This window comes from Halichoerus grypus, chromosome 7 (genome assembly GCF_964656455.1).
Source record: "Halichoerus grypus chromosome 7, mHalGry1.hap1.1, whole genome shotgun sequence".
Taxonomy (NCBI): domain Eukaryota; kingdom Metazoa; phylum Chordata; class Mammalia; order Carnivora; family Phocidae; genus Halichoerus; species Halichoerus grypus.
Window position 1 is genome coordinate 16,260,587 of NC_135718.1, and position 14,280 is coordinate 16,274,866.

Consider the following 14,280-nt stretch of genomic DNA (forward strand, 5'->3'; position numbering starts at 1 on the left):
AACCCCAGAAGCACAGACAGTGGAGGGATTTGGCCAACTTCTTCCTGCTAAACTCTGTGACCTCCCTCTATTAATTTTTGTTGCAGAAGGAGGCATCCCGATGGTGTAGACTATACCATACTGACAGGACTTTAGTTTTTTAATAAAATCCCCCTGCTCCTATCACCGGATCAGATCAGCTCTCTTGAGTCGGTCCTGTTGCCTCTCGGCACCAATCCTTCCGCACGTAGAATTTTAATTGTGCCTCCTCACTTACCATCATATTTTTTGAGCTACAGACTAGTGTTCAGAGTTCGCAGGGATGGTGGTTGCGCGGCCTGCTCCGAAGCGGGTGCATCACACTTTTCCCGCTCTCCTGCCGCTGACTGTAAATGGCTCTGGAATGAATATCTTGACGCATGTAACCTCCCCCCTCCCTTCTCTGGTTTCCTAGGATCGACTCCCAGGACTGGGGTAATTGGGTCAAAGGGTTTGGGTGTTTCTAAGGCTCTGGCAGCAACAGGCTGCCAGAGTGTTTTCTGAGAGGCGTGTGTGCATTTCCGTTGCTACCGGCAACGGGAGAGTTCGGGTCTCCCATTGGCTACGCCCCTCCTCCCCATCTTTGCTTATTTTGTGGGTGTGAGATTAGGAGCTTGCACAACTTTTCTGTTAAGCTGAGAATGGGAGCAGTACCACACTGGTGTTAGAGAAAGCTGGTTGTTAGACGTAGTAAAACCCATTTTCATTGGCCCTGTAGCTGGATAACCGTGGCAGTGGCCTTGTTCTGCTGTTCTGTATTCTAAGTCAAATGTGGTCTGTCTTCCTAGTGCACCGAGTAGAAGGGGCTTCCACAGAAGGGAAGGCTAAGGGCCCATGGGCTGACTTTTTTCTGAAGGGGATTGGAGGGGAGGTTAGAGGAGGTACATTCACCCTGGCTCCAGAGGACGACAGAACGAGTTTGTAGAAGTTACAGGGAAGTAGATGGTGGCCTGACCTCCCAGTCATTGAAGGAAGTAGCCAGTGGCCAGTAGGTAGTGAGCTCCCCATCCAGAGGGAATTCAAGCGGAGGCTGAAGCAGCAGCAAGGTTCCCACAGACAGGATTCCTGTGTTGAGCCAGGGGGGTTGGACCAGAGGTCCTGAGGTTCTCTTTTCTCCATGTTCTGCTTTTTGGGGTTTTACTGATTTACCTTTTTTCTTCACCTAGTTTTGCTTGGGCTTGAATAGCAGAATGGGGCCTGGAGAACAGAGTGACTCTCACAGGGTACGGTGGTGGGGGGCGGCAGGGAACAGAAACTGAGGCACGGGGAGCGTGCACAGAACTGAACACGGTTTGTGCTTGGTGAGCTTTGGGATCCTCTTGAACAGAACAAATGCATGGGGTTGGCTGGTCGCCGGAGGTGGAGGAAGCGTCGGAGGCGGAAACCAGCACAAGGGGCTGTCGGTGTTGGGAGGTGTGCAGGGGAGGGAGAGCGAGCGGAGTCTGGAGTGGGTTGGGACAAGGGCTGTGACCAAGGCGGACGGCTGCCTTCCCCTCAGAGCCATTTCCTGCTGTGGTTTATCCCACCCTAAGAAACTGCAGCCCCTCCTTTGGGGACAAAACCAGGGACAGAGGCGGCCCCACTGTCGGGGGCCTGCCACGTGCCCAGCTCGGGCTCGCACGGCGGCCCTTCCGCTGGCCCCTTAGAATGCCCGGGTGCCAGGCTCTCGCCACTGCTAAATCCGTCAGGTGAGGATACGGAGGCCCCCAGGCGGGATGGTCACCTGTGGGCAGGGTCTTGTCAGAGGTTTCTCTGGAGCCTGGGATGACAGATTTGAGCAGGAAAAGGGAGAGACTCCTGGTTTGGGTGATTTGTGTCTGTGGCCAGGAAGGGCATCCAAGAAGCTTCACTAAGGGGGCTTGGGGGCCGGGCCTGCCCAGGTCTGTGGCTGGTGGCTGTCAGGCTGGTTCAAGGGCACAGAGAGCCGAGGGGGGGTGGATTGTGGCCTGGAGGCCCCTGGCTGCCCTTCCTCCTGGACCAAGGTTCCCCCGCCCAGCGGGGCCCTGACCGCGTGGGTCTTCCTTGCAGAGGACGGAGAGGCTGTGAGCAGCTCCTACGAGTCCTACGATGAAGAGGAAAACAGCAAGGGCAAGTCGGCGCCGTACCAGTGGCCCTCGCCTGAGGCCAGCATCGAGCTGATGCGCGATGCCCGCATCTGTGCCTTCCTGTGGCGTAAGAAGTGGCTGGGGCAGTGGGCCAAGCAGCTCTGCGTCATCAAGGACACCAGGCTCCTGGTCAGTTGGGCTCCTGTGGTGGTCCCGTCTTCTCTTTCTTGGGGGTGGGGGGGTCGGGGAGATGGATCCTGATACCAGGCAGTTGGAGCCTTTTCTCTCTGGAGGCTTTCTCTCCTCCCTAACCTGAAATCGTGTGCAGGGTGTCTTGTGCAGGGGTAAATGTGCTTCTTCACTAAGAAAGTCTAATGGTTTTCATAGGACTCTGCAAGGGGGCTGGGATCACCACCCCCGGCCCCCAGTCCGGCTGCATAGACGCGGTTTCCGGGGATCTTGCCCCCTGGTCGGAGGGCTCATTCTTCCTCACATGCCAACCTCTGGCCGTTTGGGGCAGAGCCTGCTGCCCGGTCAGGACACCCCCGGCCCCGGTTCTGGCCGCTGCATTCACCTGTTGCAGTGTTGGAATCCGAGGCATTGTCTCAGAAGTCACGGTATTCTGGATTACTGATTAGAAGGCAAAACCCATAAAGGAAACGGAAGATATTACTCTGACCACAGCCCTATTTCCTGTTATTCTAAATTACAATTCAGTTTTATGTCCTAACTTGAAGTTCCTTGGAATCATTATGAGCACACTTTCTTCCCAGGTCACATCGCGCTCTGCTCTGCGCAGATATTCTTTCTGGGAATCCTGTTCCGCAGCCCTGTGAGGGCCCCCTTTAGACCCGTGACAAACAGGGGCCAAGTATTTTGTCTGGGAGGGGAAGCAGGTCCCCTTCTTTTTTTTGCTACAATTCATCTTCCTAACTAAGCAGCTAATGAGCTTGGCCTTCGTTCCCTCCGCACCCCTTCCTGAGGGTGGTAAGCGAGAAACACACACAGGGGGGTCTCGGGGGGTCCTGCTGTGCCGCTGACCCGTCTCTGCAGACCCCGGCCAGGCCTGGTGCCCCTGGCAGAGCGGCACAGCGTTTCTCTTCCCTTCTAGTGCTACAAATCCTCCAAGGACCACAGCCCGCAGCTGGACGTGAACTTGCTGGGCAGCAGCGTCATCCACAAGGAGAAGCAAGTGCGGAAGAAGGAGCACAAGCTGAAGATCACGCCAATGAACGCTGACGTGATCGTGCTAGGCCTGCAGAGCAGGGACCAAGCGGAGCAGTGGCTCAGGGTGAGGGCGGCGCCGGGCTGCCAGGGACACATGCCTGCTCCCCTGCGGGGCTCCCAGGGGCGCCTCAGTTCTGGCGCCCTGGCTTTTTCTAAAAGGGATGACTGTTGTCAAGGGTAAAGGATCTCTAGTCCTTCAACTTCTCAGGGCTCCCGTGTTCTAAGTGGTAGCAGTCAGTCCTCACGAGAGGATCACAGCACCCGCGCTATGCCTGGACTTGGGCTCTAGCTGAGACTCATTTGCCCTTTGGTTGCTGGAGAGGCATCGCCAGCCTCCTTCTTAAAGACGCCTAGACGGCAGGGTCACTGGGAAAGCACTTACCAAGGGCCGTGCGCTTGGAGCAAACAAGCCACCTGACCACACCGGGCGGAGCTGCACAATGTTAGTATCACCATTTTGTAGGGCTGCTGATTAGAGCTCAGACAGAGGAGGTGACTGATCAAGGTCACCTGGCGAGGGAGTGGCAGCATCGGGTTTCAAACCCACGACTGTCCGGCCGCAGTCCTGTTGTCCTACCATCACACATGCAGATGGTCAGGTCTGCCCGCAGGAACGTGGCCCAGCCCCAGGGATGACGAAGCCTGGTGTGCCCCGTGTTAAAGAAAAGCTTGACCAGAAGGTATAAGGTTTGCACCAAGAAGGGGCCCCTGGTTGCCAAGGGATCTCCAAAGCCAGCAGGGCCCCTGGTGAGGCCAGACAGAGCCAGAGAGGTCCCGTCCTTCCTTGGTTCCTGCTGCCCCCTCCTCCATCACAGCCCTGGAGCTGCCCTCTCTCCCCATCCGCCTGTGTATACACACACACACACACGTACCTGCGTGCACCCACCTGCACACACACTTGCAGATAGACACACAAACACCTGCAGGCACCTGTACGCACACACGTACAAATACTTGCATGTACACACAGACACGTGCAGGTGCGCGCTCGTGCACACACACACACACACACACACACACACGATGCTCCTGCTCCCAGTTCCCTGTTCCCAGCCTTTTCCTCTGACTGCTCAGACCCACCTGTCCTTCCTCTGACCCCCAGTCTCCCTCCCCGAGTCACATGCCCTCATCCTGAGACCCCTGCTGCCGGTTTCGAGGACGAGAACGCTCTCAGGAGGCCCAGCCTCTCCGCCGGCCCGCACAGAGTCCTCTTCCTCCCTGCTCGGATGAGCACAGAGGCGGGCCTGGCTGCCAGGGTCTGACTCCGAGAAGCTGCACACTCTTGCGGTTCGGTAGGACTGGTGAGCCTGTGAGGTGGGCTCTCACCATCTACACGTATCTGTTTCGTTAAACCCCAGCTCTACAGGGTGGGACAGGTGGATGGCCATGGGTGGGAAATGCTCAGTATGGGACAAGGACCCCAGAAAAGGAAAGCACGGGCGGGACTCTCCCAGAGAAGACCTCAAGCCTGGATTCCAGGCTTTGCGTGCTTCCCCCGCCTAGGGTGTCTGCGTATGTAGGCCCCAGCTCATGAGGATGGTACCTTCACACATGAGTCCTCACAGCCCCCCCGGCACGCAGGTGTGCCCCATCCTACAGGTGTGGTGACGGGGTCACGCAGCTAGTGGACAGACTTCCCACAGCGCCGTGTTGCGTGTTTGGTCCACCATGTGGACCGAGGTCCCGACCTGGAGTCCATCTAAGAAGTTAGATCTGCTGTATGTTTCCCCATCCCCATAGCCAGTCTTCCTTTGCTTCTTTGGCTTTTCTACGTTTGACCTTGATTCCGTAAACTGCTCTAAGCAGAGACTGGAAAAGGAGGGTCTTTGAAAGTACTCTTGCTGAGTCCAAAGGGCTCTGGATGGGCTGTGTGTGTGTGTGTGTGTCTGTCTGTCTGTCTGTCTGCCCGGGGTTGTTACCCTCTGCCTAGTGTGGCCAGAGCTTCCTCTGACCTGGGTGCCAGTGAAAAGGCTCCTTCTGGAGGAGGGTGGGGAGGACCGCGACAGGCAAGTCTGGAGAGCCAGTCCTGGCCCCGGGCAGTTGGCAGGCCTGCTTCCCGAGCAGCGGGAGGCTCTCCACAGCAAGCTCCATGGCCCCTGAAAAGCCGGGGGCGGGGGGGGACCTTAGCTGATGCAGTTCTTCATCATATCCACAGCTGAACGGCCATCCCTGCCCAGGATGAGGGCAAGGAGGGGCCTCGCAGAGCTGAGGGCTGCAGCTTTGGCCGTCTTTCGGCTTTGCTGTAAAGCAGCCCCCCCGCCCCACCCACCACCAGAACACTTCGGGGTCTGCAGGAGAGGGGGCCGAAGGGACAAGCCTCCCTCCCCTGCAGCCTACCCAGTCCCAGGCCAGGTGCTGGGGGTGGGAGGGAGAATCGCTGTTCCTTGGAAAGCATGCATCCCCCTCTCTCTCACCGCCATCCACTTCCCCTGACCGCGAGGGGCTCCGCTTCAGTCTGGCCGTGAGTCCAGGCCTGAAGGGCCTGCGCGGATGGCTTCTCTCTCCCTTCAGGTCATCCAGGAGGTGAGTGGCCTGCCTTCAGAAGGAGCGTCCGAGGGAAATCAGTACAGCCCAGATGCCCAGCGCCTGAACTGTCAGAAAGTAAGCCCCTGTCCTGCCTGGAAGAGAGTGCAATTCTCTTATCTTCTCTGTAGAAGTTAGAAGTATGAGACTGAGATCTTTGCTTTTGCACTTCAGCCCAGTGAGTAAGAAACGTACAGTGCATGGATAAGGGCCAGTAGCTTCAGGTTGGCAGAAAAACTGATGACGTTGATATTCTCTTGCTTGGGTGCAGGACGCTTTATTGGAACCAAGGTCAGCGTGCCCTCCATTCTTAAGCAGGGAAATTCATGCTATGAGGCTCTTCTTTCGCATTTACTCCTGGTAAAGCTTTGAGGCTGGGAGACTGTCCCCATGTTGATTCCAACCAAAGGGTTCTGTTGCTCATTTCCATGGAGCCCTGGGGCCAGGTGCTGGCAGAGGGGAGGGCTGACCCCTCTGGCTTCGCATGCCAGGTCCCAAGTATCTGTAAACAGGTGCCCTGAAGCCTGGGAGTGCACAGAGCAGAGTGTCACTGCGCCTCACCCTGGGCTCCCAGGCCCCGGCAGGGAAGAAGGCAGAGGGTATGTAGATGTCTCAGGTGGGGAGGAGGTGCTCCCTTCTTCGGGAAGTCACAGGTCATCCCTCATGGAGTTCCCTGGCCAGGTATAGCAGTTCTCGAGCCCCCGCCTAAGCCCCGTCCCGTGGGTTGGGAGTCCCTCAGCGTGTTTCTCAGAGGTCTGGACAAAGTTGTTCTCTGAGAGAAGCTTGGTTGGAATGTTCTGAGTGCTTCACATTCTAACAACAGCCACCACACCCTTCTAGAAACTCACAAGTCCCCTAACAGCCCTGGGGATGTAGACAGGGATATTATCCGTATTTAAACACATGCACAGCAGGGCCCAGAGAGGGTTATAAGTGGGGCACCTGGTCTGGCTAGAGGATGCTCCAGCCAGGGCTCAAATCATCGTCTGACCCTGTGTAGACAAGCTGGCCTTCCTCTGAAGCCTGATGTGTTCATGATGCTGTCAGTTCTTAAAAGCCTTCCTCATGCTCAGGTGGTTCCCAGCCTCATGGTCAGCTTCAGCTGGGATGTCAATCTAAGGCCACCCCCGGGGCTGGCCACAGGCTGCTCTTACGTCGGGTTGAGTAGGCATCTTGAGAACTTGTGAACTTGGATGTGTGGTGGCCCAAAGAAGAGGGTCGTCTCCGGGATGGGGCAGGGAAAGGGAAGGTGAAGGCAGGTCCCCCAGAGAGCCCGAGGGAAGCCTGGCCGATGTGCCATCAGTGACCCGGACTCTGCAGTGACCCCTAGCCTACGTCCGAAAGCTATCTCTTAGTTTCCTTTATTGTGATCCCTGAGGTAACCATTCCCAGACAAGATCACCCACTTGTCTCCCTCTTTTCCACAGCTAGATATAACGGAGAAGTACCTGTCAGCCTCGGAATATGGAAGCTCCGTAGATGGCCACGCTGAGGTCCCAGAGGCCAAAGATGGTACGAGCACTTGTGGCCCTCAGCCTCGGCTTGGGAGGGGGATGGTGTCCCAGGCTGTGAGACGTGGCTGTCTGGCTCAACCCTAATGGGTTGTTAACAGCTGCTTGCAACATGCCTCCAACTTATAAACTGCTTGGAAATAATACAGCTGATAAACCCGAAAGGGAGAGATGAGCAAATCGCGGTCAAGTTTTATGAATTGCCAGGGGTAGAATAGTCTCGCATCTCTTCTTGTTTGCTGACCCTAGACCCATTCTCTTTGAGCCAGTACACTCTGTGAGGATTCTCAAGTGCTGACATAGTCTATAAGAGGAGTTGGTGTGGGGCGCTTGGTGGCTCAGTCAGTTGAGCATCCAACTCGATTTTGGCTCAGGTCATGATCTCAGGGTCGTGGGATTGAGCCTGACATTGGGCTCCAGACTCAGTGGGAAATCTGCTTGAGATTCTCCCTCTCCCTCTGCCCTTCCTGTCTCTGCTGTCTCTCTCTCTCTCTCAAATAAATGTATCTTTTTTTAAAAATAGAAATTATCTTTTTAAAAAATGGAGTTGGTGTCCCCCTCGAGTGTGGGTTTCTAGGGATACCTGACCCTGGACTGTGGCTCCTGGTCTGGGGGGCAGACATGTTTGCACGCGCGTGCACGCATGTGTGCATGTGTGTGTGTGCACACACGGAGGGGCAGAGGCAGCGGGAACGGGTGTGCTGTCCCCGCTTTTCCTCGCGGCGTGTCAGCGGGCTGTGTGCAATGCTGACAGATTTTTCTCTCATCTCGACAGTCAAGAAGAAATCTTCCCCTGGCCTCAAACTGAGCAACCTAATGAATCTGGGCAGGAAGAAATCTACCTCGCTGGAGCCTCCGGACCGGTCCCTCGAGACATCCAGTAAGAACCGGGAAGGCGGCTCGGACAGCGCATGCGGAGGGTTCAGGGCTCGCTTTAAGCATCTCTAGGGCCGGCAGCCCTGCGGCTCCCGTTTCTGTTCCCCTTCCCTGCGGGTGGTTCACTACGCCTCACGGGCCCAGTCTTGCTGCAGTGCTCGATCCTTTGTGCAAGTGACTGGTCCCCGACTGCTGTCCTCCCCGTGGTCTTTGAACAGTTATGGCCTTTGATCAGTCTTGAAGGAGCATGGCAAGCAGCGCGAGGGAAGGGGGACCAGGCAGAGGGAGAACACGGTCCTGAGAGCTCACAGCCCAAGCGCCGTGGTGGCTTCCTACCCCGAAGCCACATGCTGTGTCCCCGCAGCAGCTGTACGGACTCGGGGCTGGAACCTTTCCTGCCCCGAGGTCAGAGGGGGCTTCCTGGATCTGAGCCCTGAAGGTCGGGCAGGGGCTGAGCGGGCTGAGGTGGCGTCCCCCCCCCACCCTGGGCAGGAGCTAGGACTCAGAGATGGGGACAGTGAGAACCATTAAGGGGACGACGGGAGCCCACATTGCTGGTACAGAGGGTGTGTCTGGGTGCCGCTTGGCTCACAGAGGTCATCTCTACTCCCCTCATTCTGTCTTGAGGAAACTGAGGCCTTTCCCAGAAAATACCCGGGGGGAGCCTCTGTCCGGGCCCCCAACCTGGGACTCATGGCTCAGAGCTCTTCCCAGGGCCCGAAGGCTGCTACTGTCCACCTTGAGGCCTTTTCCTCCTCCTCGTGGAACCCGTGTCCCAGCCTTGGGCCCCTTTCCCGAGTCCTAGTCCAGTTCTGGTTTCTGAGGCCGGCAGGGTGGGTGGGTGGAATGGGAGGTCAGCAGATGGGGCCTGCCCTTTGGAGCCCCTTGCTTCTCTGGCCAGGACACCGGGGTTGTGACCCAGCTCTGCCGGCCCCTGCCTGCAGCCTCGGGGGGCACACTGGCACAGAGAGCTGGCCTCAGTGAGTCGCTGCGAGATGTGGCTGGATTATTGCTGAAAGCCTCTCCAGCAGAGAAGCGTGCTCCTGTCCCCTGTGGCTGGGGAAGGGTGACAGAGAACATAGTTGCTCTCCTTCCCAAGACTTGGCATCTGCGCTCCCTGCTTTCTTGACCCAGAGTTCTCTTCGGTCCAGAGAACTGTGATGGGCAAGTGGGGTATTGCCTGGATGAGCCAGAATTCCTAGGGCTTGAGCTTGAATTCTTCTGTGCTACTGTTCGTGTGGCTCTGAGAAACTCATGATCGCCGCTGTATGTTCAGCACTGGATGGGTGGGAACGTGGCCGCGCACTGTGACCTGTCGCATGGCTTCATACCCTGGGCACTGGAGGGGAAGGTGGCAAGTTCCTGCCCTGGAGAAGCTCAGTATCTGCTGGGGGAGCTGACATGGAAGCAGGTCTCACTGTTCTGGGATCTGGAGGTTCCGAAGGGAGGCCGAGCAGGGCGTGCAGGCCCCAGGGAGGGTCAAGTAAGTCTAGCCGCATTTGGGCGGATGAGAGAGAGCCGGCCAAGGGGAGGAGGGCTTTGCAGGCTGAGGCTGAGTGACCGGGTGATGGAAAGGCCGTGTGTCAGGGACGCTGAGGAAGCTAAGGCTCTAGAGGCCGGGGAGCTGACTGCACCTGCAGCGGGGCGACCCCGGCTGGGGACCTGGCTGCACGTGGCCTAAGTGACCAGGGCGGGGAGGGCTGCTTCCAGTGGGGCATGAGGCCGGGGAGCCCCGTCCTGCACACATACCCAGCCTGCTCTGGCCAGCGACACGACTCCCTCCCCTCGGGCCAGACCTAGTCGGAAACGCAGCAGAGCTGTGCGGTCCGCTTTCCAAGGGTCTGGCCGCGCACACAGAGGCAGGGCAAAGAAGGTGCTGAGATTCCCAGCCTCCTTGAGGTGAGAGCGCTCCTCAGGCAAAGTGTGACAGGTCTGGGAATGGAGATTCTGGGGAAGATTCCAGGAGGTCCAGACACGGTGACAGCCGTGGACGCCCTTGTCCCCTCCTGCAGGTTACCTGAACGTGCTGGTGAACAGCCAGTGGAAGTCACGCTGGTGCTCCGTCAGGGACAGTCACCTGCATTTCTACCAGGACCGGAACCGGAGCAAGGTCGCCCAGCAGCCCCTCAGCCTGGTGGGCTGTGAGGTGGTCCCAGACCCGAGCCCTGACCACCTGTACTCCTTCCGCATCCTCCACCGCGGCGAGGAGCTGGCCAAGCTCGAGGTATTCCGGCCTGTTGGGGGGAGGCCGGGCGCGGGGGTCCGGGCTGTTGGCTGCGCTTCACAGACCGTCATCCTACAATCGGAGAGGCGGTGTAGCCCTGCATTTTTTTGAGTTTTTTTTTTACTCTCTTGCATTTTACTTCTTTGCATTTAAAAAAAAATTTCCATTCCCTTTCTGACCTCAGAGCGGTTGGGTTGTAGGAAAGGGACAATGAGCTACTTCCTGCACTGAGGGCAGGAGTATTTATAACTCCCTGAGCTGCTTGAAAAACCTTCTGGGGATTCACAGTGGGTTTGATTTGGTTTGTGTATCACCAGATGGGGCCCCGTACATAGAGAACACGATTGTTAGTGCTTATCTGGGGGAAGAATGAGGTTTGTGATACAATGATGTTTCTCCCACTCCCCACCCTCTGTTTGATGTGATGTTACATTTACAAAAATAAGAGGTGACCTAATGCCTTGCATTGAGCAGGGGCAGGCCTGAGCCAGAGTTCCTGACATGCGGGGAAGCACCGTCCCTGGTTCACCCCGTTCACCTGGTCCTTTCCCCGCTGGAGGTCTTCCTCCAAATTGTGCTCCAATACTGCCCTCTGGTGGCTCAAAGCTCCGCATCCCAGTTGCTTCCCGGAGGGGAGCCCGGGGACAAGCTTGCGTTCATCCACCCAGCTGTCCTGTTGACGGATACCTACTCAGTACAGTAATGTGGTGAACAAGACAGATACGCAGTCATGGAACCTGGATTCTAGTGTGAGACTGAGATGTTATTCAACGAATTACCCAGTTCGTTACCTGCTGGGAAGCCATGGGATGGGTGCTGTGAACTGTGGAAAAGCCCCACGGGCTGGGGGTGCTGAGCGATGAGGCTGGGAGGGTTGATCCTCAGAGCGAGGGGGCGCCCTGGAGGGTTTCAGGGGACGGCGGCTTGCTCAGCTTGGGATTGCGAGATGCTTCCTCCAGCTGCTGGGCAGGGGAAGGGATGGGAGGGCCACAATAAGGGCCACGCTGAGACCAGTAAGGAGGCAGTCACAGTTGCCCAGAGCAGAGAGGGTGGTGGCTGGAGCTAAGGGTGCCCACGTAAAGCTGATGGAAACGCCCGCTGGAAAAGGAACAGGAGACGGAGAGCAGCTCGGTGTCGAGCTCCGCTCACAGCTCTTTGTCAGATGCCTCTCTGATGAAGACCACGGGGTAATGAGGCAGGACAGCTGAGCGGTGTGAGGCCAGCGAGAAGCTCTCCTCGTGAAAGTAAACCTGGAGTCTTCATAGAATTCCCAATGTTTTCTCATTAAAAAGGCAAGAAAGAGTTGGCATTTTAATAGATACCCAGTGTATGTACTGGATTAGACTGCATTGTCCCAGCTCCAGCTTCACCGGGATTTACTTCCTTATTTATCAGAGCCAGCTGACTCGGTGTCGGGTACTTAAGATACTCTTTATCCTAAGACTGGCTTTATTGAAACTGTAGACAAAAATAAATTTGAACTAGGGATCCGGTCTTGTATATATGGATTAGGGTGATAGACTGCCATGTGCTAGTTTATAAAATAGAGGCGTCAACCTCAAATGCATGCTCTCCGGGCTCATTAGCCTTCTAGAAATACGTGTCCGTGAGTTACATTTGGTACTTGGGACAGACGTTCACAGCATCAGCGAGGGGGCAGCCAGGTATCCCCAGGGGCAGGAGATGTTTGGAGGCACAGGGATGATGAGATAAGCTAGTGACGGTGAGGGCGCGTGGCCCCCGCCTCTCTCTGAGGCCTGGGCATCGGGGTGGGGGTGCTGCTGGCCTGGCCAGGAGGGCTGGGCACCAGATGGCACACTCCAGCTCTGCTCCTGTCCCTCTCGGCCTCCTCCAGGCCAAGTCTTCTGAGGAGATGGGCCACTGGCTCGGCCTCCTGCTCTCTGAGTCAGGCTCCAAGACAGACCCGGAAGAATTCACCTACGACTACGTGGATGCCGACAGGGTCTCCTGCATCGTCAGTGCGGCCAAGACCTCTCTGCTGTGAGTGCTAAGGGGCTCTGCTGCATTGCACCCTCCCGTTCCCAGCCACGCTTCAAGACGTGGGCCCAGGCTGGCCTCCCGTGGCCTGTTCCGTCTTGCAGGCGGCAGCTGAGAACCCAGGGTCAGCCCAGTTCTACCCAGCAGCGGGAGGCCCCGGGCCCGGCAGCAGCGAGGAGCTGAGCCAGGCCTGGGGGTGGGGGGCGCACAGCACCCTCGTCCTGGTGGACGCTCTCCAACTCCTTACGGCAGAGTCGGTGCCTTTCCTGACCATCCGCTTTCCTTACTGCTCCCCCGTGGAGTCCTAGCCCACTCTGGAATATGCAGGGTCCATACTTCTGCTTTCCAGGCAAGCGGACTGGGCTCGGGGAGAAGCGCTCCTGGGTTAGGGTGGTGGTGGGGGGAGCTCTCGTGGAAGCTGGCCTAGCCGCCGCAGTGGGATCCGTTTTCCTGTGTACAGAACCAGGGAGGTGCCTGGGCTGGGCTGCCCAAGTGCATCGTGATGACCTGAGAAAGGATTTCGTGGTTGGAAGGAGGTCTTAAAAGGGAGGAATCCGGGCGAGAAGGCAGTAGGATCCGGAGAGGAGGGGTATGGGGCAAGGGAAGTTTGTTTTCCTGGAAGAGAAATTCAGAACTGGGAGTTCCAGTAAGAAGGGCCTGGGAAGAGAGAGAGGAGATAACCCCAAACAAAGTTGAAAATGAGGTCAATGCCAGGGCCCAGGTCCCCCACACAGCCTGCAGCTCTTGCCGCACCTCTTGTTGTCATGAATCCCTGGAGACTGTGGCTTTCACCGCCCTGTCCTCATCCGCCTCTCACTGTGTCTTGCCGGGTCTTCCAGACTGATGCAGAGAAAGTTCTCGGAGCCGAACACTTACATTGACGGCCTGCCCAGACAGGACCACCAGGAGATGCTGTATGACGACGTGGAGACATCAGAGCTGACGGCTGTGGTAAGGACCCAGGCTTGGGCAGCGACCTGAGCTGTCCCATCCTCCCCTCACCAAACCTCGATGCCAGAGATCGGCAGATGGTCCCTAAGACGGGTGGATTCCAAGTCACCTGCAGGGTGCAGGAACCTAGTGCAACAAGGCCATCTTGTGTGCAGTGCACCTGGCTTGGGGACTTGTCTAGCTCAAATAGCTGGTGAACCACCCGGGGCAGGGTGAGGGGTGGGAGGAGTCGGGATCAGGAACAGCAACACCATTAACCTTTGAGGCCCAAACTGATAGTGAACAATCATAGTGACAGCAGGTTCCACTTACTGGGCACGGAACTGTGTGCCGTACTGAGGGCTTCTGTGGATTGTCTCATTTAATCCTCACCGCCCCACAGGGATGTGCACTAGTCTCTTCTCTACAGATCAAGACATGAGATTCAGGAAGAGTAAATATTATGTCCTGGGTCTCCCACCTCCTGAATGGCAAAGCCAGGACTTGAACCCTGGCCTGTTAAGTCCAGCTCACTGGAAGCTTCCCCAGGAGGGGGGGTCCCTGTGAACTCCAGCGCGGGGCACGGACAGGAGGCAGGTCTGGTGCCCCCTCCACAGCCCAGCAGGCAGAGGCGAAGGTGAAAGCCACCTGACTGTCTCTTCTCTGCAGGTGGAAACTCCCGAGGAAGCTGCCCCTGTGACAGAGGCCCCAGGCGAGTCCCAGCCCGACCGAGTGTACCTGGACCTCACACCTGTCAAGTCCTTTCTGCACAGCTCCGGCGGTGCACAGGCTCGGGCCCAGTCCCCGCCGCCATCCCACCCGGACCCCCCAGCTGAGACTCTCCCTGCAGACCCGGGCCCTGCCCCAGATGAGCCCCTGGCAGAGTCTCCAGAGAACCCCGAGTTGCAGGTAAGGCCGTCCCCAGCAG

The 14,280-nt window shown here is 57.3% G+C and overlaps 1 protein-coding gene across 4 annotated transcripts in view; it reads left to right on the forward strand.

Moving 5' to 3' along the window:
* The window catches only part of AFAP1L2 (actin filament associated protein 1 like 2), a 94,326-nt gene that overhangs the window by 75,165 nt on the left and 4,881 nt on the right, over nt 1–14,280 (forward strand). For all 4 annotated transcript variants that reach the window (XM_036075691.2, XM_078077087.1, XM_036075693.2 and 1 more), the window contains 9 exons: nt 2,047–2,252; nt 3,175–3,354; nt 5,802–5,891; nt 7,241–7,325; nt 8,100–8,204; nt 10,213–10,424; nt 12,280–12,425; nt 13,262–13,373; nt 14,022–14,261. In XM_036075691.2, the coding sequence (XP_035931584.2) occupies nt 2,047–2,252; nt 3,175–3,354; nt 5,802–5,891; nt 7,241–7,325; nt 8,100–8,204; nt 10,213–10,424; nt 12,280–12,425; nt 13,262–13,373; nt 14,022–14,261 (1,376 nt within the window). The remainder of the gene's footprint in view (nt 1–2,046; nt 2,253–3,174; nt 3,355–5,801; nt 5,892–7,240; nt 7,326–8,099; nt 8,205–10,212; nt 10,425–12,279; nt 12,426–13,261; nt 13,374–14,021; nt 14,262–14,280) is intronic.